At 34.6% G+C, this 24,964-nt stretch overlaps 1 protein-coding gene across 9 annotated transcripts in view; it reads left to right on the top strand.

Annotated features, from left to right (window-relative positions):
* Positions 1 to 23,832, top strand: part of RNF111 (ring finger protein 111) — a 106,249-nt gene extending 82,417 nt beyond the window's left edge. For 3 of the 9 annotated variants that reach the window (XM_019657547.1, XM_019657548.1, XM_019657549.1), the window contains exons 6-14: positions 2,971 to 3,290; positions 6,797 to 7,055; positions 10,659 to 11,007; positions 12,665 to 12,817; positions 14,218 to 14,344; positions 18,148 to 18,240; positions 19,238 to 19,333; positions 20,394 to 20,521; positions 22,193 to 23,832. In XM_019657547.1, coding sequence (XP_019513092.1) covers positions 2,971 to 3,290; positions 6,797 to 7,055; positions 10,659 to 11,007; positions 12,665 to 12,817; positions 14,218 to 14,344; positions 18,148 to 18,240; positions 19,238 to 19,333; positions 20,394 to 20,521; positions 22,193 to 22,310 — 1,643 coding nt within the window. In that variant the 3' untranslated portion in view covers positions 22,311 to 23,832. The remainder of the gene's footprint in view (positions 1 to 2,970; positions 3,291 to 6,796; positions 7,056 to 10,658; positions 11,008 to 12,664; positions 12,818 to 14,217; positions 14,345 to 18,147; positions 18,241 to 19,237; positions 19,334 to 20,393; positions 20,522 to 22,192) is intronic. The other 6 variants (XM_019657552.1, XM_019657553.1, XM_019657551.1 and 3 more) reach the window with 5 other exon arrangements.
* The last annotated feature ends 1,132 nt before the right edge of the window (positions 23,833 to 24,964 follow it).

The raw sequence follows: 24,964 nt of genomic DNA on the forward strand, positions 1-24,964 counted from the left end.
GTTAATTTCTCTGGTGCAGGTTTGTGATTGTCTCATTTTTAGTGGATACTCTGTGGGCTAATTTTAATAAAAAGTAAGTTTTATTTACTTAATCATATATCTTTGTATTTCACTTCTAATTTATGGCAGTTTTCTTTGGTCAGTAACTCTTGAACAAGAGGAAATTCAGTTGTCTTTACTTTGTGTTGCTACTCTGAACAACAGGGAGGTTCTGGACTGCAGGAAAATAGACTATTAATGTAATTGGAAGCCAAAACTGTACCCTAAGACGTAGAGCTACAAGGTCAGTCTTCTTTTTGAAGCCGTACTGATAATGATCTGACCCCGTAAATATTTCTTCAATCTTAAGTATATTATAATCATTGTGCTCCCTTTTCTTTTGCTCTGATTTTTGTATTCAAAATATTGGAAGACAAAGGAGATGCATGTTCTTTCTGAACAGATAAGTGTCATATCTGTCACTTCAGTCACAGTTCTAGCAGTCCATAATAGACCTTTTGCTCTGGTTATAAACTCATCTCCTGAATTTTAGAGTTACCCATAATCCTTAAATAACTGGATTTATAAAATTAAAGTGTCAGAGTTGGAAGAAATTAGGAAGATCATTTATTCCACCCACTGAATGAATTTAGTGTCCCAAAGGTTTTCAATCTTTTTTCTGAAGTAACACAATAAATGACATTCATTTGTACAACACTTTGACAAGGAGGCTGAGATAAAACCCTGAAAATGTCATAGGAAGAAAACCTACTGTAATAATGAGTTATTGCTACAAATCTTACAGCATATAGAAAATAGTTACTTAATGTTTGATAGGCTGTTGATCATGGTCAGTTCCTGATATGCTGGTTGTAACTGTTCGGGTTGTTCAAGAAATTTAAAAGGCAAATAAATGAAAATGAAATAATTATAGAACTGACTTTAATCTGCTGTAATTTGTTTTAAAAGTAACGACTTGTCTACTTTCATTGTTTTTTGTTACAAATTACTTGTAATATTTAACCTTAACTGAGGCTAACAAGGTAGTACTAATTCCAGAAGGCAATTAGAGATTAGAATATTTGTAATTTTTTTCTATCCAAGTTCACTGACTCCTGAGTTCTAGTTCCCAGGGTAAGAGCCTTTACAAAAAGCGTTAGGGAAATTAGCCCAAATAGACCAGATTAGGAGCTTGGAAAAAATCAATATATAGATACAACGTAACAGGGTTTAGATGACAAACCTTGCCTAGAAGAGAATCAGCAAAGGCAGGGTAGGGCATGTATGGGAGGGCAGACCCTGGAGAATTACAGGGAAGTTTGCTGCAGTCAAACCTCTCAAGCAGAGCCTGAAGCACCCCAACCGAGATTCATTTATGGGAGCCCATAAATTCACTTTATTGTTTTAGCACTTTTTGGTTAGATTTTTGTAATATTTGTTAGTAACCAGAAGATTCCTAATTGGTACATTGGCCCAGAAGAGATTAGCTAGGTTCTGCAAGCCACATAGGAGCCAGGGTACTGGCTCCTCTAGAAATAAGGCTAGAACAACGGTACTCCAGGAGCCTCAGGATTCTGAGGAGCTGCTTCCGAGTCATGCGGCGGGGAGGCAGGGAGAGACAGGTCTCTGGGCCCTCCACTCTTCTAATTTACATTTTTTAAGTAAAAAATTTTATCTCAATATTTATGTTTTATATAGTTTTCACATAATGTGTAGTTTGAGGAAAGGGTGCTGTTTTTTAGATGAATTTGAAACACTGGGATAGACCTTCTGGGGGCACTTTTGCAGTTCTGGTGCAGAAGAACACACCTTCAGTATAACTGGGCATGTGGCAGAGAGCATAATCAGGACTCGGATGTTTCATACCTAGGAGATTAACATCTTTCCTAACAACAGCCCTGCAAGGCCATTACTGCCCCATTTAATAGGTAAGAAAGAGGTTAAATAACCTCTTTCCTCAGGTCACATTGCCCAGGATTAGATAGGCTCAGGACTGGAACTCAGGCCCATCTGATTCTGTGCTTTTTTCCCATCTATTCAACACTAAATCACTGGATTATTATAAGATACTTGTAATTTTCCACATACTAGAGTCTTATCATTTCTTACATTCATTCTATCAAGTCTAAGTTTAGAGGTCAGAGGAAGGGGAAAGATGTTGGAGGTTAGTGAGACTTAGCCAGATACGCTGTGAATTGGGTGGTTACTGTATTTCCCCATGTATAAGACGCTCCCATGTATAAGACGCAGCTTAATTTTGGGGCCCGAAATTTGAAAAAACATGTATTACATAAAGTTATTGAACTCAAGTTTTATTCATCATAAAATTCATACAACTCCTCATCACTGTCAAAACTCCCAACCATTAGCTTGTCCTCATCTGTGTCTGATGACAAATCACTGTGTTCATATATTGCCTCGTCCTCAGTTCCATCTATGGCATTTGAAATGCCACACTTCTTAAATGACTTGACAACGATCTACAAGCACTGTATAAGATGCGCCCAGTTTTTAGACCCCAAATTTTTCGAAAAAGGGTATGTCTTATACATGGGGAAATACCATATATGTTAAGATAAAATTTTAAGAAGTACTTAGTAGTCTGCATTATGTAGTGGTATTAGGGGTTCATGGAGCCCAGGAGAAGAATCTTTGCTTTACTGCATATAATGGAAGAGCTCACATGATATTTTAGAATTTTTAAAATGCATTTTAAAGCTAATCATTTGTCATGACCTAGGAGATGATGATCTGTTGTCATATTTAAACATTTGTAAAATATGAGCCTCTTGAAGAATTTAGGTTTTCAGGAAAATCCCATTGAAGACACTACCTGAAATTACGTATGTTAACATCACATTGTTATTTACAGAGATTTGAATTTGTAAACGTTTCTTAATTATTTACTTATTTTTACATAGCATCTATTTTTTACACAGTAGTATTCGATCATTTGATCGTTCTATGCTTTTTGTTTTATTTTGTTACAAGATGACTCAAGGAGAACTGCATCTAGTGCTGTAACAGAAACTGGTCCTCCTGCAATGCCAAGGCTACCTTCCTGCTGTCCCCAGCACTCGCCATGCGGAGGGTCGTCACAGAATCACCATGCATTAGGACATCCACACACAAGTTGCTATCAGCAGCATGGCCACCATTTTCAACACCATCATCACCACCATCATCCTCCCCATCCAGCTGTCCCAGTCTCTCCCCCCTATAGTGACCCTAACTGCCCTGTGGAAAGACCTGCACAAGTACAGGCACCTTGTGGAGCAAATAGTAGTTCTGGTGCCAGCTACCATGACCAGGTATGTGGGATTGTATGAGTTTTTCTTTTTTTTCTTACAATTTTAAATGGTGTTTTTTTTCAGGAGGAAAAAAACCTAATGATAAATTTTGTATACTAAACAAGTCGTTATTCTGTTGCCTGTGCAAAAGTGGCCCAATTTAATGGTCTTTGATTTTTTTTTTTTCCTTTTAAAATTAAGTCTCTAGGGGTTTTTTTTTTGTTTTTTTTTTAGCTGAGCCATCCTGCCACCTGTTGGCAGCTCAGCAGCTGCTCAGCTCGGGCCCGGGACTCAAACCGCTGTTGCTCAGAGCTCAAACTCTTGAGCGAGCTCTTAACCAACTGAGCCACTCGGCCGGCACTCTAGGGTTTTTTTTGATGGTTTAAATTATTGCAGTTAATTGAAGGGGCCAGGAATGTGGAAAATCAGAAGTGATACTATTTTTTATTTGGAAATGGTTTTTGGTGTTTTGGGTTAAATACAGGTGAATCTGGTCTTTGGGATTTTATTTCAAAATGTTGAAACTGCAGTGTAAACCTAACTCATGAGAAATTGGGAAACTCTCCCAATTTTTCCCTCTATCTCCTACTCTGAAGCTCCAGATAGTCTCCACTCATCTCTAGAAATAAAGAGCCTCTCAGATGCAAACCTGTGACATAGTTTCTCAGGAGCAGATGAAATTTTTAGTTTATGGGGAATTGAAATGTCAGCAAAAAATTATAATTCAGTAATTTAATTGATATTATTAGTGAGTGCTGAAAATGTCAAATATTAAGTTAGTATTGATGAGCACATGGAGTTAATGCAGGCGTTGTATGCTACTTTAATTTTGCTGTGTCATCTCTGTGTATAATTGTGATATAAACCTGGGTGGTGCATACTTTACAAAACAAAACATAATTTCAAGGTACAACTGTAACCTATATGCTATAAAAAGGGCTAGAAAAAAGTCAAAAAGGAAATTCAGAGCAACTGCTTTTGTATCCCTTGACCTTTCCTAAAGTACTTTATCTTTAAATTTTGATGGCTATCTCTTCTGGATCTGACAAATTAAAAAATAATTAAGAAAGTGGGGTGTACCCTAAAAAACAAAAAAACCTAGCTGCTTTTATCAAAAGGAAATTTTAAAGCGTTCAGTGGGAAATATGATTAAAGAGATTATAGATGATGTTTTGGTTCTGATAACAGTTTTGAGTACTAGCATCTACTGGTCATTTAGACCTGTTTACTTGGGAATGAGGAAGCAAAAGGAAAGCTTTTCAGTGGACTGAATGAAAGGCCCTGCTTAAAAGTAAACTTTCCTTTTGCTGGAAATTTGGGCTGAAAGGGGGAAGGTTATAATTATAATGGGAAAATGGATCTACCCGCTTCTCCCATATTTATTCAAGAGCTGCCAAAAGGTGGGCCTTTTGCTCACAGAATATTGTTGAAGTAATAAAATAATACAGCTGGTTTGAGAGATCAGTTGTGTATGGAACTTTTTTTTCCCCCAACTGGACTGACTTAATTATTGGCAGACTCTTATAGTTCTGTTCAGTGGAAAATAAATGCAACCTATTCACCTACCTCTAAGTAGAGGTATTTGGATTGACATAAAACTTGAGGAAAATCAGCAGGATCAGGCATTTGGTGGTGACAGTGGGTATGAAGGAGAATAAGAGAGTGAAAATTTGACGATATGAACAGTTTGAGACTCATAATGACATTTGGAGGCCTCTGAAATTGGGCACATGCTCATGAGATAGCCTCCCACTGAAAGCTATGTGGGCACAGCAGGAAGTGAAGAGTGAGAGAACCAAACTGATCTGAGGATTGTGATTTTGTAGATGTCTTATTTTTGATTGCCAGATTATGGGTAGGCAGAGAAAGACTGGGGAGGCCTGACAACAAAGAAATTGTAGTAGTTACTTGTCTCTATAGTTCTTTCTACTCCTTTGGGTGTATGTAGCTTTCTCTTAAGAGAGTAGTTTACTGTTTGTTATGTATTACTTATAATCTGTGTAAAGTAATATTTGCCATTTCTCTACCCATCTTGCTTACCCTTCCTTTTGCTTCTAGAATAACAGTTGAAAGAACTGTTGGAATTTGGACAGGGTGTTTGTTCTCTTTGTTGGTTTTTCCCCTTTTCTTTTTATTCTTTATTTTTCACTTTACCATCGGTTTCTTGTAGCAGGACCTTCTCCCTACTTTACTCACTTCCTGGGAGTGTTCTTAACCCCTGACCATTGAAAAAGATAGGAAATTTGCTCACCTTCATAGTATGTTGATACACCAGTCCATTTGCCAAATTTTAGCCTAAGGAGAAAAATAGGGAAAGTATTTGAACCATAAATATAAGCTCACAAGCTCATGATATTGTTTTTAAATCTTCCTTATCTAAATCGAGGGACATATATTGTATTTGCCAACTCAAAAGAAAGAGGGCAAACATTTACTTAATTGTAGACACATAGTATAGAAGAAGAAAGGAGCTCTTACTTTTCACCTTCCCACAGCTTCTCCTGTAACACCATCCTCCTTCCATTTTAGCATCCGGAGTTTCTGTGTTTCTATTGTCCCCTGAGCCTGGAGCCTGTTGAAAGTACAAAGATTACTATGGTTCCTCACTGGACTGCTGGGTGACCTGGGCCTCTAATACGCATAACCCTAACTTTCTTTATCTCCAGCCCCTCAGCTTCCAGTATTGAGCTGTTCCTATACCTAATTCCACATATAACAGCAAACCTTTATTTTCTTTAACCACATATTTTTAAAATTACAGCTACACTAAACACTAAGCAAAAGCTTGTATTTAAGTTACTTAAGAATATAAAGAAGCAATTCTGTTTCTGTAATCTGCCCTAGAGTAGAAGATAAAGTGTTCTACTTAGGACTTTTCAAAATGCTTTTGGGGGAAAAAACCTAATTACTGATGAGTAGAGATGGAATCTAGACTCTGTTTTCCGACTTAGTAAACGAGCCTTCCCTAAAGTCGAATTTCTAATAAAAGGAATCTTACGCCCTTTGTTATCTTGGAGAATGTTTGCATTAGTAGAGTTTCAGTTGAATGCTTGCTATATACAGTTTAGAAACAGGACCGACAAGTTTTTACCTAGAACCTTAATGTTTTCAGTGATGTCATTATGTTTTCCAAAGGAGTCCTAAATTACTAATCAGAATGTTGGGGTAAAGGAGAATATGGAATTATGATTTAAAAGTTTCTTTCTAAGATCTAAATAATGAAAGAGGAATAGACCTTAAAATAATTAACTTTTGTTCATCTTGTAGCATGATCTTATCCTTGAGTATTAAAAATTGTTTATAGATTTTAAGTATATAATCATTACAATTTTTACAATCCAAGATACACATATTATTTTCTTGGTGTTCAATAGGTAGGTCTTCACACTAAAAGTTTTACCATTTTCAAAATTTTAATTCAAAGATTCTATTTTTCTAGATTGCATTAGGAGTACTTTTATAATATAACATGAAACAATGTTTTGACCAAACTTTATAAAGATAAAATACAGTTCCTCTTTATACAGCAGGCATTGCCAGTAGACCTGAGCAACAATGGTATCAGAAGTCATGGAAGTGGTGGTTTTCACGGAGCATCTGCATTTGACCCCTGCTGCCCTGTTTCTTCCTCCCGAGCTGCAATCTTCGGCCATCAGGCTTCTGCTGCTGCCCCGAGTCAGCCATTATCACTAGATGGTTATGGATCAAGCATGGTTGCGCAGCCCCAGCCCCAGCCCCCTGCACAAGCCTCACTCTCATCATGTCGACATTATATGCCACCTCCGTGTAAGTATAAATTTAACAGGCAAAAACCTTAGAGGCATATAAACGAAGCATTTACATTCCTCCATGAAATAACCTTTCAATAATATTAATTCATAAATTTTTAGTATTTCCTTGGCCTATGAGTGGGGTGTATTTTTCCCATTTCATCTTCCCTTCACCCCACATCCCCAAAATAGTCTTCTAAGTTAAAAAGGTCAGATGTTCTTTAAGAGTCAGGAAAATAAAAAGTGTCGTATTTTGTTTATTTTACATTTTAACATTTACATTTTAATGTCTATGAAATTGAAATACGTTTAATGGTACCTTAGATTCCTATAAAACGACGATTTAATGAATTTAGTTTTGTTCTTTAGGGGTAATGGGAAATTTGAAAGTTTAGTAGTTGTTTCTAGGCACAGGAAAGTAAATTTGACTAAGAATTCTGAAACTTAACAGAGTTATTAGAGTGAATTCCTTGATAGAAAGCTTCGCCAATTGCAAAAGGTTTTCATATTCATTTGATGCAGGCAGTTAAAATAGAATCAGACATGACTCCTCTAAAGAAATTGAAATTTGTAAATATAATGACTGAGAAACACCCTTAGGCTATGTAACATATATTTACTACTTTGTTAAGTCATAGGGTAATAATCATATGAAACTTAAAAACACTTTGATTTTTAAAAATACTGAAAATTCATGCCAGGAGTAAACCAGGCTTTTGTTCTGATTACATGCAAGGGATAATTTTCAGTTATATATCTCCATAGATTTCTTCTTTCACTCCTATAATCTTTAAGTCTGGGTCCTACAGACATAGCTAGAGTCAAACCAGAATTTGTACAGTGAAACTTGATGATATATCATTTACCTTTACAATAATGCAACTTAAAATTTAAAGTGTAAGTTCAAAAACAGGTTTTGAAACAGTTAGTTTTTGCAGAGCATTGACCAACTGGGCAGATTCTGTTTGAAAACTGCTATGATATTATACAGGCTGATTTGTAATACTTGTTGATAATCATCTTCAATTGATCATCTTTTATTAAGAACTCAAAATGTGTGGTTTTCTGCCTCTCCCCTTTAAAAATAATATACTGAGGCAATTTGTAAATGAAGCCATTCCTTTTTAATGTCCTAATAAAGAAATAAATGTTCTAGACTTAAAATTATTTACTTTTATCATAAAAGTAACTTGTGTACATCCTAAGAAGTTCAAACTGCAGAATACAGGTACAAAACAAGAAGTTAAAAGCCCTTCTCCCCACTACTTATCTTAATACCTCAGAGGTAGCAACTGTTTATATGTATTATAAAGCCTTTCTGAAATTTTATTTGTATATATACATGTCTCTCCTTTTTAAAAAATGGGATCGTGTTAAGCATATTATTTGTCTCTTGCTTTTTTATTTTTTAATTTAACAATGTATCTTAGATTTTTTTCATATTAGCACATAAAAATCTTGCTCATTGTTTTTAATACCTTTATCATTTTATCCATTGTATGTTAAATCAGTCCTCTGTTGATGGACATTTAAATTGTAGTTTTTGAGTCTATTAGTAGGATAACTTCTAGGAGTGCAATTGGTGGGTCAAAGTGACATGTTGAACTTTTAGGAAGCAATATCAAGAACTTTTTTTTTTTTACTGGCAAAAACACAAAATACAGAAGGAAGGGAAATGAAATGGTCTATGGGAATAAAGAATGTCACCTTTCTGCAGTGATTAGCAATCTGTTTTGTTTAGATCAACAATGAATTATGATGGCTTCTGTTCTCACTGCAGACAGAAAGATGGTAACTATGTGAGGTGATGGATGTGTTAATTAATCTGATTGTTATAATTATTTCACAAAGTATACATGTCAAATCATTATATTGTACACTTTAAATATATACAATTGTATTTGTTAACTATACCTCAATAAAGCTGAAAAATAAAACAAAATGATTGCTGAAGAGTTAAATAAATTTGTTCTGAAACAAAACTTTAAAATTTTGTAATATTTGTGAATATTATTTTTGCATAATGATTGTAGAAATAGAAAACTTTGAAGTGAAACTGGAAAAAATGCTCTGAATTTAAGGAAGGATAGTTAAGAATGATAAAACATAATGACTTCTTTTTTTATGACCAAGTAGTACTGAACTTTGTGACTTTTTGGAGTAAAACCTTGGTTTGAAAACGTAACTTTTAGGAAAAAAATCAGTTTAAAAATTTGGCTCACAAATTCTATTGATTGAGCTTAGTGACAGTTTCCTTTAAATACATGCTAGCAAGTTTTCCTTTGAAAATATGGCTGACTGAGTGTTCATTGTTACCTAACTTTCACCTCTACTGAATGAATCAAAAGAATTAAAAATTGAAGGAATTGTTTTGCAATGAAACTAGAGAATGGCCATACCTACCAAGACTACCAAGAAAGTCTTCCAACTAAAATGAAATTCGGACTGAAATCCAAGTAGGACACAAATATATTTTTAGACCTCAAATAGATATACGTCTCTTAGAGTAAGAGAGAGGTATATTCTTCAGAGGGACCTTTCAATAGTCATTTTGAAACACGAAGATTCAGAATGAAGAAATGGGAGAAACTATCTTTATTAAGGGATTGATTTCTATGACAGATTTCTGGCAAAAATGTCTTCTTAATTTTCTTAATGTAGCATAGGAAAAGCGGCATGGGGTGGGGGGAGCGAAGACCAGCAATCAAAGAATATCTTTGCAGTCTTGCCCAGAAGAACTCAGAAGTTCCTTTCCTCTCTATAGTGCTCTGTAACCAGTAAATCGTACAGGAAAACAAGATTAATATAATTATAAACATATAATTTATACATTTGACTACATAAAAGCAAAAAACTTGTATGGCAAAATAAAATTAACAAAAGGCAACTTGGAAGTGTTTATACCTATGTGAAAGCTTCCATATATACAAAGAACACTTAGAAATCAAGAAAAAGGTGAACAATTGGCTAAGAATATGAAGAGCTAATTCTGGGAAGAAATAAAAGTGGTTAATAAACACAAGATTTTTATCAGATTGGTATTTTTAAATTCAGTGATAGTGTAGGGGTAATCAGGCACTTTCATGTACTGTTGATGGAAATATTAATTATGGTAACCTTTAACCTTTTGGGAGGGATATTTTGTCAACTGGTATCTGAGTTTAAATTATTTTCTCAGACTCAGAACTGCTTATAGGAATTTATACTACAAAAATTGTCCATGAGGAATACATGGGTATGCGTTTTTGCGTGCGTGTGTACACTCGTGTATATGTGTGTGTGAAAGAGTGATTACAAGAGTGGGGGTCATACAGACATTTATTGCAGCCTTTGAGTTGCTTCCAGTTTTTATTAGTGGTGATTTCTTCCATAAATTTTGATGCATTCCTACAATAGACTACTGTGAGGCTGTGAATGAAGTAAAGGTGTATGTATCGACATGAGAAAATATATCTAATATTATTCAAAAAAGGCAGGATGCAGAGCAGCATTGAGCAGACTCAAGCATTGATCAAGTATTCATAAAAATTAAATATATGCTAATATGTTTGTAAAATCCATTACGAATATACAGTAGCCATATATGCTCAATTGCATGGTGCCTGTGTTTTTCTTACAGATGCTCCTTTGACAAGACCACTTCATCATCAAGCTTCTGCCTGCCCCCACTCTCATGGAAACCCTCCTCCTCAGACCCAGCCTCCACCTCAAGTGGATTATGTCATTCCTCATCCTGTACATGCTTTCCATTCTCAGTTATCTTCTCATGCAACGTCTCACCCGGTGGCAGCCCCGCCCCCGACTCATTTAGCCAGTACAGCTGCACCAATCCCTCAGCATATTCCTCCCTCACACCAACCAATTTCACACCATATTCCAGCCACTGCACCTCCGGCACAGAGACTGCATCCTCATGAAGTGATGCAGAGGATGGAAGTTCAAAGGAGGAGGATGATGCAGCATCCAACGTATGTTTTACGTTTGTGAAAAGATAATCACTTTCTTTTCCTTCTATTTCCACTGGTCTTTAAAACTATAAAATCTTTAGAAGCAATGTAACTATACTAATCCTCACTTCATTAGGAAATTCATTCTTTACTTACCAGAACCTTCCTCCTATCCTGAGTTGTAGGTGTTTGACGAAACAAGTTCCTATCAGGTCATTTAGTGAAATCAAACCATTTTCAGAATAGGACCCAGGGTCATTTTTTGCAAACCAATCCCTTGTTTGTCTGTCACTTCAGTATTCCACAGTAAAGATAAATGTTAGAATTGTAGATCCTAGGGAACAAGATAGAAAGTTATCATAGATATAATTTGATTTGTTATATATTACCAACCAGAGGGAAGAAGAGTATTTATTAGTAGAATTTTCAACAACTGACATTGAAAAAATAGTACTCTTAACTTAGTTTATTTCTAAATTTAAATATTAAAATATGGTACTCCTCAAGCATGAAAAGACTATAATTAAACTTTTTGTTTTAAAAATTCAGGATCTGATTTTCTAATTGAGGGCAGCAGATTCTGTTGGTCTGATTCTATAAACATACTTCCTCATTTTTGTAAATAAAATTTTATAGGAAAATAGCTACATTTGTTCATTTATGTATTATCTATAGCATTTTTCACACTACACAGACTAAGTTGAGTAGTTGCAACAAGACCATGTGATCTATAGAGCCAGCTATTTACTACGTGGCCCTTACTGAATATGTTTGCAAAACTCTTGCCCTGATTAATGATCTAGCACTTGTGTAACTTTTTTCTTTAGTAATTTAAGGTTATATCCAGAATCTCTGGCTGTTATTGCCATTTTAATATAGTAACCCTTTATATAGATAGTTGCCAATTTAACATCTGTATCTTCCAGTATCTAGAAAATTACTTGTTCTAATCAAGAGTAAACATGCAAAATCTGTAAATGTGTTAGAAACTAATAGAAAATAGAATTACACTATAAAAATTACTCCCTGGAACTTTTTTTTTTTTTGAGTGTTTGCTTAGAACTTTATGACCATTTATTTACATTTGTAAATTTGACTGATCTTTAGATTAGAAAGAGAAAATATAATAAGCTGGGATGCAGAATGAACAGTGAGTGGAGCTAATATCACTTTCTCAGATGGGTTAACTCATGATGTTAACATGTACTTGCATGTGTTTGAAAAGTGAACAAGGTTAAAATTTTTTTCTTAGTGCTATCTGTTGAAATGGTTGAATTGTATTATAATATCAAAGAGAAGCAAAATAGCTTCCATTTTCATGCCTTACGTGTTTATATAAAAATAACTTCTTTGTTTCTGCAGCATTTGCAGGGGTAATTAATTTTTAAATTTTTATTTTATTCAATTTCTATTTTGTTTAAAATGTCTACTATAAAGAAGGTATACAAGATAATGTTAAAATCGCCTTTTTCCTTGGATAATATTTGAATTGTAATAAATGGGCAGTGAGAATTTTGGGGTTTTGGTTTCTTAGTTTATTATTAATCATCAGTTTTATGTTACACTTTTATAATGTATTGTTATAGAATTAATTTACGAGTAATCTGTAGATGTTTATAATATTAATATTAGATTATTTTCTACATTAAGAAATAACCAATTATTCAATTATTTCCAGTGGTCTTTTTGTGTTCTGTGTTTCCAGGCGGGCACATGAACGGCCCCCACCCCATCCACACAGGATGCACCCAAACTATGGTCATGGGCATCATATTCATGTGCCTCAGACTATGTCCTCACATCCTCGACAGGCTCCAGAGAGAGCTGCCTGGTCAGTATCTTGTTTATTTTAAAGCTCTCAGCAGCTTGTGGTAAAACTGCTGGAAGGAGTTGCCTTGTAGTGAGTGGAATGCCATACAAAAGGATGATGTGGAGAAGCTGAATTCCAGCTTAGCTTTGAGGCACTGTCCCTGGGTGAGTGGAAGAGAGCGACCTGGAGGAGAAAGAGGAGGGGCCTGAGCTCTGGGGGAAGGGAGCCAAGTCAAACAGGAACAGAGCTTTTTTTGTTGTTTTTCTACCACAGTAGGTGTGTCAACTATTAAACTGAACTCCCAAAGTGGATCCTACTTTTCACAACTTCTTTATCCACCTTGGTCCTCAAATTTGCTGTACCACCCCTAACCCCTGCTCTGCCATTGACAAGGGAAATCCAGCCTGTATCCCCCTAGGCTTGTGGTCATTTCCTAAAGAAATGAAAGCAGATTTGCATTAATTTTCTTTCTGAATCCATTGTCTGTAGGCAGTCAATTGAGATCTTGATCCACAATGACTTTTGAGGCAAAATATAAAATGAGAATAAAGATTTGGCTTTCACCAATTTTGCTCTTTCTAAAATTTTGTGTACCCTTGCTTTAGGAAACAGAAGTGTTTGCTCTTGTAATTATTGATGTCAAGAACCCAGAGATACTATCGAACAAACAAAGCCCTGGGAGCATCCATAACATTCACTTAAACCCAAAGAGTAAACTGTTTTGTATGCTCCTCAAGTAGAATAAGACTTAGATTGAAAGGAACCTTACGGGACATACATTATACAGTTGACCTTTGAACAACATGGTGTGCACTCACACAGTTCAAGCCTGTGTTGTTCCAGGGTCAGCTGTAGTTCGTTCCTTTGTAAGATGTGAAACAATACACGTTGCTTTGCTCCTTGTGGCCGCAAAATTGAATTTTGGGGTTTTAATTTCTGAAATGAATTTGAAACCATTAGTTAAACCTTTTGGACTAAGCTGTCTTTTTCTCAGCTATGTATGTTAAGAAACTTTAGATTACTTTAAAAATGTAAAAATACTTCCTCATTTTTGTTGATAACAAAGACAGTGTAAGGATGGCTAAAAGTTAAACTATTCTTCAAACTGATGGTTGCCACATGGAAGGGGGTTGTGGAACTGGGTGAAAAAGGTAAAGAGATTAAAAAGAGCAAATTGATAGTTACAAAATAGGCATGGGGATGTAAAGTGCAGCATAGGGAATATAGTCAATAATACTATAATAACTATGTATAGTGCCAGGTGGGAACAAGACTATTTGGGGGGAGGGAGGGAAATCACTTCTTAAATTATGTAAGTGTCTAACCACTATGCTATACATCTGAAACTAATATAAAATAATATTGAGTGTCATCTGTAATTGAAAAGAAAACAAAGTTAAACTGTTCTCATCCTTCATCAGGGAACTGGGAATTGAAGCTGGAGTGACTGCAGCTACTTACACACCTGGAGCTTTGCATCCTCACTTGGCCCATTACCATGCACCACCGCGACTTCATCACTTACAATTAGGAGCACTTCCTTTAATGGTAAAGTAGAACATTTTCCAAATTCTAATTTATTCTCCTTTTAAAAGTGTTATTCTTTTTCTAGATTAAATATTCTGTTGGAAATGTTTTTAATGTGTTAGTTGTTATAGACGTTTTAATAGAATTCAGAAATATTATTAAATGGAAATTGTGCTATAAAAAGGTAATTAGATATATTAAAATCTGTATTTGTATTTGCATTATAAAATACACTCTTAATGTAAAAATGACAAAGTTTTTTCTTTTTTTTGTTTGTTTTTTAAGCTGGGCCATCTTGCCACCTGTTGGCAGCTCAGGGGCTGCTCAGCTTGGGCCGGGCATCGAACTGCTGTTGCTCAGAGGTCACACTCTTGAGTGAGCTCTTAACCAACTGAGCCACTCGGCCGGCCTGAAAGTTTTTTCTTTTATACCAAGATGACAATCTTGATCCACTGTCACTAGGACATGTGCTTTATTTTGTCATAATGGTAATGGGTCTGTTCTGATGCATTCATACTTTATTTTCTGATCTGCAGAAGGAGTCTACTATATTATACGAGATTAAGACATGCAAACTGATAGTTACAAAATAGTCATGGGGAGGTAAAGAGTAGCATAAAGACTATAGTCGATAATATGGTAATAAATATGTATAGTGCCAGATGGGAACTAGGCTAATTAGGGGGATCAGCTCTTAAATTATATAAATAAATGTCTAGTCACTATGCTGTACACCTGAAAGTAATATAAAATAATATTGTATGTCAACTGTAATTGAAAAAAAAAAGTTAAACTGCTCTGTATATCTGATTTGAACAGATTCACATTTTGTTGGTACCAATTTGAATTCTAAAGAATAAGTTCAGCAAAAAACTTTGCTATTCATAATCATACCAGTTATAAAAGTGGTACAGAGAAGGGAATAGTTTTGTCTTGTTAGGGTACAGACACTGCAAGGGAGGTTTCTGAGATGCTTTGTTATACATGTGACTTCTAAGCAGGCTTTGGAATTGAGAATGGTTGTGCTCTTACCAGTGGTTCTAGCATGTAAAGAGCTGTCAAATAGTATAAGCACAAGCAACTCCAAGTAATTCGGAATTTCTAGGTCTGAGGGGTGAGGTTAACTCAGCAATCTGAAATAAAGTTGTCCTGCCAAGAAACTGGGATTCACGAGCCATTGGAAAGGGAAATCTTGATCATATTTATTTTTTCGAGTGACTTAATCAAATTGTAGTTAGAAGCACCATTTTCTCAGTTGTGTGGAAAATCAGTTTCAGGGTGGGAGAAAGGAAACTAGTTAGGACATTATAGTAGAAGAGGTAAAGTTGATGAATCCCTGAACAAAGGCAATGGCAGTTGGCATAAAAATGACGGGACATGTTTGACTAATATTTAGGATGACTTCCAAATTTCTAGCTTGGGTTATTAAGTGTATGGTAGTGGCATTCACTACATTGGATAATATTAATTAGATAAGTGTTCAGGGAAAGGGTTAAAGTAAGTTAGGTTTTGGACATATTGAATCTGAGATAATTGTGTGTATTAAGGTAGAATGTCCAATAGGAAGTTAAGTTTATGGCCTGGACCTCCAAACCATAAACTGATATCTGAGATAGAGATATTGTGATGTGTCAATGTATAATATATGTGTTTCACATATCTTTTATCATATATGAACCCATGGAAGAGGATTAAATTTCCAGGAATAATGTGTAGACTGACAAGAGATTGAAAAAAAACCTTGGAGAATGATGATACTGTACTTCAAACACAGGATTCTGAGAACTGGCTAGAGAAGTTGAGGAGAAACAAAGTAAAATAATGTCAATAATGTGGACAGTAGGATCTCATTCCCCCCAAAAATAAAGTAAAAATTATTGAATGCATTTGACATTGAGGGGTTATTGGTGACTTTTGTCAGAGTGATTTCAGTAATGGTGAAGGGTGGAGATGGATGCTTTTTAGATTACAGTAAGGAAGGTGAGAATGTGAGAACAGTGAGTATAAACTAGTTGCTTTATAAGCTTGGCTGTGAAGGGAAGGTGGGAAATAGGGTTGGCAATTATTCCAGGATTAAGGAGATAACTTAGATTTGGAGAAACTTGAAGATATTTTTAGGTTTAAGACAAAACAGCATTAGAAAGAAGAATTTTTCTGAAGATATAGAAGAGAGGGGTGGATGACCCAGGGTGGGGAAACAGGAGAAGATGGGAGCCTGTGACAGAGATGAACTTGAACAGGAGGAAGAGGAAACTCATTCATAAAAACTAGAGAAAGGAAACCAGGGAGGGTGTACAGGATAAGTGCAGGTTTAAATAATTTGGGGCACAGGAGCTCCTTTCTGATTTTTCATTTTCCTTGGAGATGTGTAGGAGGTTGGGTTATCTGCTGACAGCTGGGCAGTATGGATCTTGATTATAAGGAAAATTGCAGATATTTAAAAATAATGAGCTATTTGAAGGTTAAAAGTTATTGCTTATTTTAAATTCTTTTCCACATATGAATTGTCTTTTAAAGCTATAAAACCTGCTAGAAGTATGTTGTGATTCAGTGTAAGTTAATTAAAAAATAGTTTTGGAGAATTATTTATCAAGATGGAAAAATGGTGCTCTACCTCAGAGTCTCCCTTTCCTAAAGCAGTTGACCCCTCTTATTCACGGTAGTTTTGTTCTATAAAGTTGCTACAAACACTGAATAAACGAATACTGAATTCCTAGGGTAAGTACAGGGTTAGGTTACCACAGGCCTCTGGTCACAACACCCCATCAATTCATAACCTTGTTTTAATGTGTATTTCTGTTTAAAGACACCTTATTTGATATGTATTGTTGATTCATTAACATTGAATTCACAGCCAACAACACCGTAACTCATGCCTGAATGAAGCTTATCTACATTTATTTTCTCCATAAGGCACATCACAGCCTTTTTGCACTTAAGGACAATAGCCAGCACTTAAGTGTTATGCATGGCAGCCATTTTAAACAATAAAATCACTAATTAAAACGCATAAAAATGTGAAAAACATGGCACTAAATAGACTACAGAAGACACTTGTTAATAGTAGAAGAGCTGAAACAAAAGGCAGAGCCTTGTTCTTCCTCAGCTAGGGCACACATGTCGGGCATCTCAAATTTTTTGCCGCTTTGTGCATGTCCATGAATAACTATAAGAGCACAAGTATTGATTTTGGAGTTACAAATAAATTTTATCAAGTAGGCAAATTCATAACTAAGAGATCTGTGAATAATGAGGACTGGCTATACCTAACAAAAAATTACAAAACATTGTTAAATCCTTCACTAGCAGAACCAAACAAAAAAAGGAATAGGGTACTTTGGCTATTAGGGAGTTAGAGGGAAAGAAGTAAAACTTTTATCTTGAAGTCAAGTTTTGTTGGAAATTTTTGTGCATTTTTGTTTCTTAATACTGTTTAATAAAGCTCTCTGAAATTGACAAGATCTTACGAAAGTTTATTCTTTATACATTTAGATTACTAGCAGTCTTAAATTTGGATATTTTCTACTTAGGAATCATTGTGCAAAATAAATCAAGTATAGGAAACATGTTATCTCATGGAACCGCTATTTCTTCTTTTTCATCCAATTATATTTTAAGAGTTATTATGTAAGAGATTATATTTGAAGAGGAACCTAACCCTGAACAGAATGCTTAGTTGGAGTTATGTAGACTAATGGAAGTTGAATTTTGGCGAATGAAACTAATGGCAGCTGAATGGAAAGAATTGTTTGAATTATGCAATGTTAACAGTAAAGGTCGGGCCTATGCTTAATTGATTTAACCTATCTCTTCTGTTAAAATAGGTTCCTGACATGGCAGGCTATCCTCACATCCGCTACATTTCATCAGGATTGGATGGAACATCGTTCAGAGGTCCTTTCAGGGGCAATTTTGAGGTATGTAGTGAAATTAATGAAGATATTTGCCACAGTGTCTTCAGCGCAGAAAGAATATATGTATTAATATGTATTAATAAATTCACAATTGTACAGTGGCTGGGAATCAGAAGGCAGTAAAATATCTGAATTTCTGATACTGCTTCTGGGGGCTATTACAGAAAGGTTCATAAGCAATATAAATAGACTTAGAAAGGCTTAACCTTAGTGTCAAAAGTTACCCAAGGACTTAAGGAGTAAATGAAATAATCTAATATAAAGAAATGTAGAAATTTATTAAAGCAATATAAATATCAGATAAAGAATCATACCATTGGGCCAGCCAAGTGACTCAGTTGGTTAAGAGTTCACTCAAGAGTGTGAGCTCTGAGCAACAGCGGTTTGAGTCCCATCCGGAGCTGAGCTGCTGCTGAGCTGAGCTGCCAACAGGTGGCAGGATGGCTCAGCTATTAAAAAAAAAAAAAAAAGGGGAACCATACCATTAAATGTGGGAGAAAAAACCCTTAATGCTTTTGACTAAGCTTACTTTTTAGAGAAACATTGCTGGGGAAAAATAAACCTAAGTAATTTAGTTTATAGCTAAATATCTTGTTTGAATTTTCAGGAAGAACAAATAATTTGAACGTGATTTAAAGTTTTGTTTCTTCATGTCAATTTGGAAGTTGGAGTCAGTGGGACTTAGAACTATTGTTTGATTTGTTTCCCTCTTTTACTACAGTGATTTCATTTTCTACAGACATATATACTTAGTGACTTCTGTAATACTGTGTGTTAATATGTTGCCCTAATCTGTAAGGATAGCTTTGCCCTACCGCTTCTAATTGGCTGAGAAAATAATTATTAACAACCATTTGCCTTACCATATATGGCTTTTTTTGAACATCGTATTTACATTGCAGGTTTATAAATATGGAACTTTATTGCTTTTACAATATTGACAGTGCTATTCAAGGAATAGTCATCCTGGCTTTTAATACTAGTTATTCTTCACCTTCAGGAACTGATTCATTTGGAAGAAAGATTAGGAAATGTCAATCGTGGAGCATCCCAGGGAACAATTGAAAGATGTACATATCCACATAAATACAAAAAGGTAAGAATTTATTCTATGAAACACCTACATTATTATTAAAATGCATAAAATTTAATAAAGATCTTCTTTTAGTTTGTGCAGTCTAACAACTGCATTATTTATTATTAAAACAATATACGTATATGGTTTAAAAAATTCAAAGTAAAAAAATAGATACTCTGAAGTTTCTTACTCTGCTGACCCTACCCGAGTCTTCCTTCCCAGAAGAAAAATCATCATTAAGGATTTCTTAGGTAATAATCTTCCAGATATTTTTATGCATTGATGATAATGTACATATGTACATATTTTTTCTTCTGTCAAAAATAACACAGAGGGGATGATATATGTACAGTTAGGCACATTTTCTTTTCATTCTGTGTCAGCACACACAGGTCACCTGTATTTTCTTTTTATAGCTTATATAGAATTCTGTCATATGGTAGTACCTTAATGTAACTAGCCATTTACTTTGATGGACGTGTAGTTGATCTACATTTCTTACATTCTACTCCCAGTTTCTTATGTAGTATTATATCTAGAAGTTATGCAGTTGGCATGTTAAAGTTCTTTAAACAAACAACAATGTGTACTATGCTGTACAGAGAATAATAAACGGAAAATTACTGTTCTTTGTTTTTTTTCATGTGTTTTCTAACAGTATTAATGAGGTATTACCACTAAATATATTAAGTCGTTCCAACTGCCTGAGCCAAATACTATAATTAGCATTAATTAATTTGGATGTTATTTGAAACATTTATTAGTAAAATAAAGTTTATTTAGCTATGCTCATGATAATACAAATATAGTTTGTATTGTGGGTCATCCGAATTGTGAATTTAAAATAATAGATTTCAAACTGATGAATTTCTGTTGCATTCTACTTTGCTTTTGATGCTGAATATTTAAGGGTTTTAAAAGAACTTACTTGATGATAGTCACTTAGTTCATCCATTAGTTCATGACAATTGTACCTGGGAAATATGTTGTGGGTAAATGTGTGGTTTTGTTTTATTTTGTTTTTCAAATAAATACAGACTTTACTCAGTTGTTCAATAATGTCATCTCTACTAATAAGGTAACAACTGATTGGTTCTCACAGAGGAAACTGCACTGCAAACAAGATGGGGAAGAAGGGACTGAGGAAGACACAGAGGAAAAATGTACTATCTGTTTGTCTATTTTAGAAGAAGGTGAAGATGTGAGGTAACTAGATATTAATTATGTAAAATCCATTGGCAGAACTGTACAAGAGATTTTATTTAAAAGTAGACTAGAAATGGAATAAAGATTACTCCTGGAACACTGTTACCAATCTCTGATATATAGAATTACCTTCTTATTGTGAGTGAAAGAACAAAAAGTTTCTGTATTACCAACAGAGGGGTGGTGATGGAAAATACACTGCCTATTTTAGGGCCACACTGAGAGTAAGCCAGGGAAGTTTTGTGGTCAAAATTGTCTTCTATAAATTTTGCAGAAAGGAGAATTTGAGAGGCTTTTGAGGCCAAGACAGTTATATTAATGTATTCTCCAAAGCTTAAAGTGGGGGATCCAAATTGGCTCCATACAGTTTGTCTTCCAGCGGCTTTTATAAATTAATACTGTCCTAAAATTTCCTCTCAACTTGTAGGACCACTCTCTTGCACCTTTGATTTAGAAAATGTTATATTAATGCAGTATTAATTTTAGTCATTTTCTTATTATAATCTCTTAAGTAATTGTTTTGTTTCTGTTTCTTTTCTAATGTAACATAATCCCATATGAAACAGGTCCTATAACATATATAACAGAAACGTGTGGTAATTTTGTTGCCCTAAGTTATAAGGATAGCTTCATTATATTTCTTCAATTGTCTGAGTGAGAAAAAAATAAACAATTGTCTACCATACCACATATAAGGTTTTTTGAACATTGTATTTCCAATGAAGTTTTATAAATATGGAAGATAATTGTTTTTACATCATTGACAATACTTTTCAAGGAGTAATTGAAACACCTCTTTTTAGCTATTATTTTTACAAAATATTAGGAAGTCTGAAATGTATGACAACTCTTTAACAGTGGATGGAAGTTGAAATGGACATTTAAAGCAATAACTTTTATTCCACTGTTAGATTTAATGTTACTCTGGATTGCCTAGAAGCTTTCTTTATTTCTCAATTTCTAATTGATAATGTAATATACTAAAGTAATAATCTCCTCTAACCTACTTTAAAAAAGTAACATACTATTAAGTAGATAAAACAGTTATTCCATGAAAACAATATTGTAAACAATATAACAATATTATAACAATATTAACCTTTAATCAATCATGTACTTCAATTATGTATAGAGGTCCTCTATATAAAAAATAATATTACATATTAAGACATTCTTTAATTAGTATAACATGGCTGCTATCTATTTACAATGAGTTCTGTGTTTTTGAGAGAGAATTAAATGATACATATTTTAAAGCACTTTACTAATGTAATGATTTGATATTAAAAAATCTATTTGCAATAATATGTAAGAGGGAACATACTGTCAACTCCAGTGCATTGGCAGCTCATGTATAGAAACAAAACTAGAATTAATTGTAATGTTGTTTTTAAAATTTTTATAATTTTATATAATTTGGTTCCATAACTGTGACAGTTAATTTTATCTTGGTCATTTATACATTGTATTGCTCAGTGTCGATCTAATATAGAGCTTATTAGAGAGGTGTGTGTGGGCTTTTTTGTTTTTGTTTTTTTTTACAGAAGAGAAAGATGTCCAGTAACTTTAAAACACTACTGAATTATAACATGTTTCATTTGTTTAAACATAAATGCCACACGCAGTTGTCATAAAATTAATTTTGCTTTTTGTTTTGTTTGCCTCTAATAGACGCCTTCCTTGTATGCACCTTTTTCACCAAGTGTGTGTTGACCAGTGGCTGATTACCAATAAGAAGTGCCCCATATGCAGAGTGGACATTGAGGCCCAGCTGCCAAGTGAAAGTTGACACCGTGTTTCAGAACTCTTGCCCTCCCTCTCATTCCCATCCTCCCGGTACTGCAGTCAACCAAAGATGGCATGACTTACCTGCGCAGATTTGGAAGCCTTGAACTTAGAGTGCTGGCTCTGCTATATGGTACAACTAATGCTAGACCTACAGTTTATGTATACAGTTGATTTCGATGTATTTATAAAAGCTTTTTTTTTCTAGATTTGACATTTTTCCTGTATCATTTTACTGTATTTTTGCATGGTTCCTTGTATTGCATTTCTTTGCACATATTATGGGCTTGTGACCCTAAACTTGCAGGCAAGATTAGCTGCTTTAGTAAGTAGGATTTTGTGGTCTTTTGTTTTTTTACATAGTTCCAGGTCTTAAGAATTATGAATTTTTTTATCCATTACTAACCTTTAATTTAATCAATTATGTACTTTAGTTTGATGTATAAAGATCCTCTAGAAAATGATAATATTGTGTATTAAGACATTCCTTAATTAGGACAAAAATGGCTGCTGTATATTTACAATATGGAGTTCTGAGTTAAATACCATCCTTAATACTGGGAACAGAATACAAACCATATTCAATCAGATGCAGGTGGTATTCACATCACCAGTGATCAATAGAATTTTCTTGGTGTATCTTTTTCCTTTCGGCACAATGCAGATAGAGTTGATATTGATACCATACATTTAGACTGCTGTTCTGATTGTATTTACCTTATTCCTCCATCGTTTAGAACTTTATTTCCCTGATTTAATTTTTGCTGCTGTGAAACAGCTTTGATGAACACTAAATATTAATTTCAATTAGCTGGACTGTACATACTTGCAGATTTAACAAAATTTGGGGGAAATTGAAGAAGACATGTAGAGTTTTGTTCAGTCTTCTAAGCACGTATAGTAAAGATATCTGCTTTACATTGATTTTGTAAACACATTCAGTCAGGATTTAGAATTGCAGTCATTGGCAGGTATCTATGCATTCATACTAAAGGTCCCAGGATCACTTTTAAGGGATTTTTATTAGTTTAAAGATAAATAAAGTTAGCTGAATCTACATGTCTCTTGTTTTATTTCTCTTTAAACTTGAAAAACAGTAAATCTGCAGATACTGTGAGGCACAAATTATACTGTCAACCTACTGTTGCTATGGTTTTAGATTCCCACTTCATACCAAGAGTCGATCACTGATTTAAATTTTTTAATTGCTATAGTTAAGATTTACTGCATAATATAGAATATAAAGTTAAGTTAACATACTAACATTTTCTCCTTTGGAGAAAGTTTTAATCCACTTAAGGATGCATATTATCAAGATACTTTCATATACAGGATAGCCAAATTTTATTTGTTTAAATATGCTTAATATGTCCCAGATTGCAAACGCATCAGTCAGTAACATCACTGTCTGTATGTGGAAGACATGTTCCCATGGATCATATGTGAAGATGTCAGTAAGCTTGCATTAAGCCACCTGCTTTGTAAGTGGATTGATTGATTAATAAATAACTTATATTTCTATTGTCTTTTGTGTTTCATAATTAGTTTTTATAAAACAATTTACATTAAACAGCTTGGAATTCCAAAATAGTGGTCTCACTGAAGTTTGACATTTGCATAATTTGGTGTTTGTATTCATTCAGTTATGGCTACTTGCCCTTTTTTTTGTATTAGTAAATGTTATAGTGTAGTATTAGTCTATATCAAACATGCTTCAACATAGTGTGTGTAGAGATGGAGGATGGACTGTGGTTAAGATATTTGGATATAAAATAACATTTTAAAAAAGAATACTTGATGAAGCTCAGTTGTAGAAGGGTGGAGGGTGGAGGTGGGAGCAAGAGAGTGCGAGTGTGATCCGTGTCTGCCATCCTACTGGGGAGAAGAGCACGTAGCCTGTCTTCCGGTAGCCTGTGGTGGACATAGGACTTTGCCACTGGAAAACCCAGGGCCTGTGCAAGGGATTGAAGAAGTTAAGATGGGGAGAATTCTATGTGATGGAGTCCTCTTGATGTTCCCCAACACAAGAAGTACAGATAGAGTTCTTTTTTAAGACTACATGAGACTTAGATGCACAACTACCTGTTGACCTGTTTAATAATTGCTACTGATTTTTTTATTAGATAAAGCATTACTTGAAAATTTGTTCATGTAAGTATTTGTGGCACAAACCTGGATTGTCAATGCAGGAGCTTAGTAAACTACTACAGTTAGTTACAGGAAAATGTGATTAGTAATAAACCAAGTAAAGAAGACAATTTTAAATATTTTAACTTTTTGTGTTTTGTTTTGGTGTTTTACAGATCCTGCTGCATCTTATGTCAAAATTGCAGTGATAGCTGTCCAAGTACTTTAAAACTAAATTTCTTTTGTCAGCAAATCCTTATTTTTATTGTTGTTATTATGTAAATGATAAACTGATATTTGAAACATTTTTCTTACTCCGGTAACTTTATTTTAGCTGCTAGCACACTTCATCATTTGAACCATGACATACAGAAAACTAGCTCTCTTTTAAAAATGGCATTTGGGGCTGGCCGTGTTGGTTAAGAGCTGGCTTGGGACGCCAGAGAGCCCCGGTTCGGATCCCACATATGAGGGCCAGTGACACTGCCCTCTACAGCTAAGATGCTGAACAACAGCTCAACCTGGAGCTGG

This window comes from Hipposideros armiger, unplaced genomic scaffold (assembly GCF_001890085.2).
Source record: "Hipposideros armiger isolate ML-2016 unplaced genomic scaffold, ASM189008v1 scaffold_276, whole genome shotgun sequence".
NCBI lineage: Eukaryota > Metazoa > Chordata > Mammalia > Chiroptera > Hipposideridae > Hipposideros > Hipposideros armiger.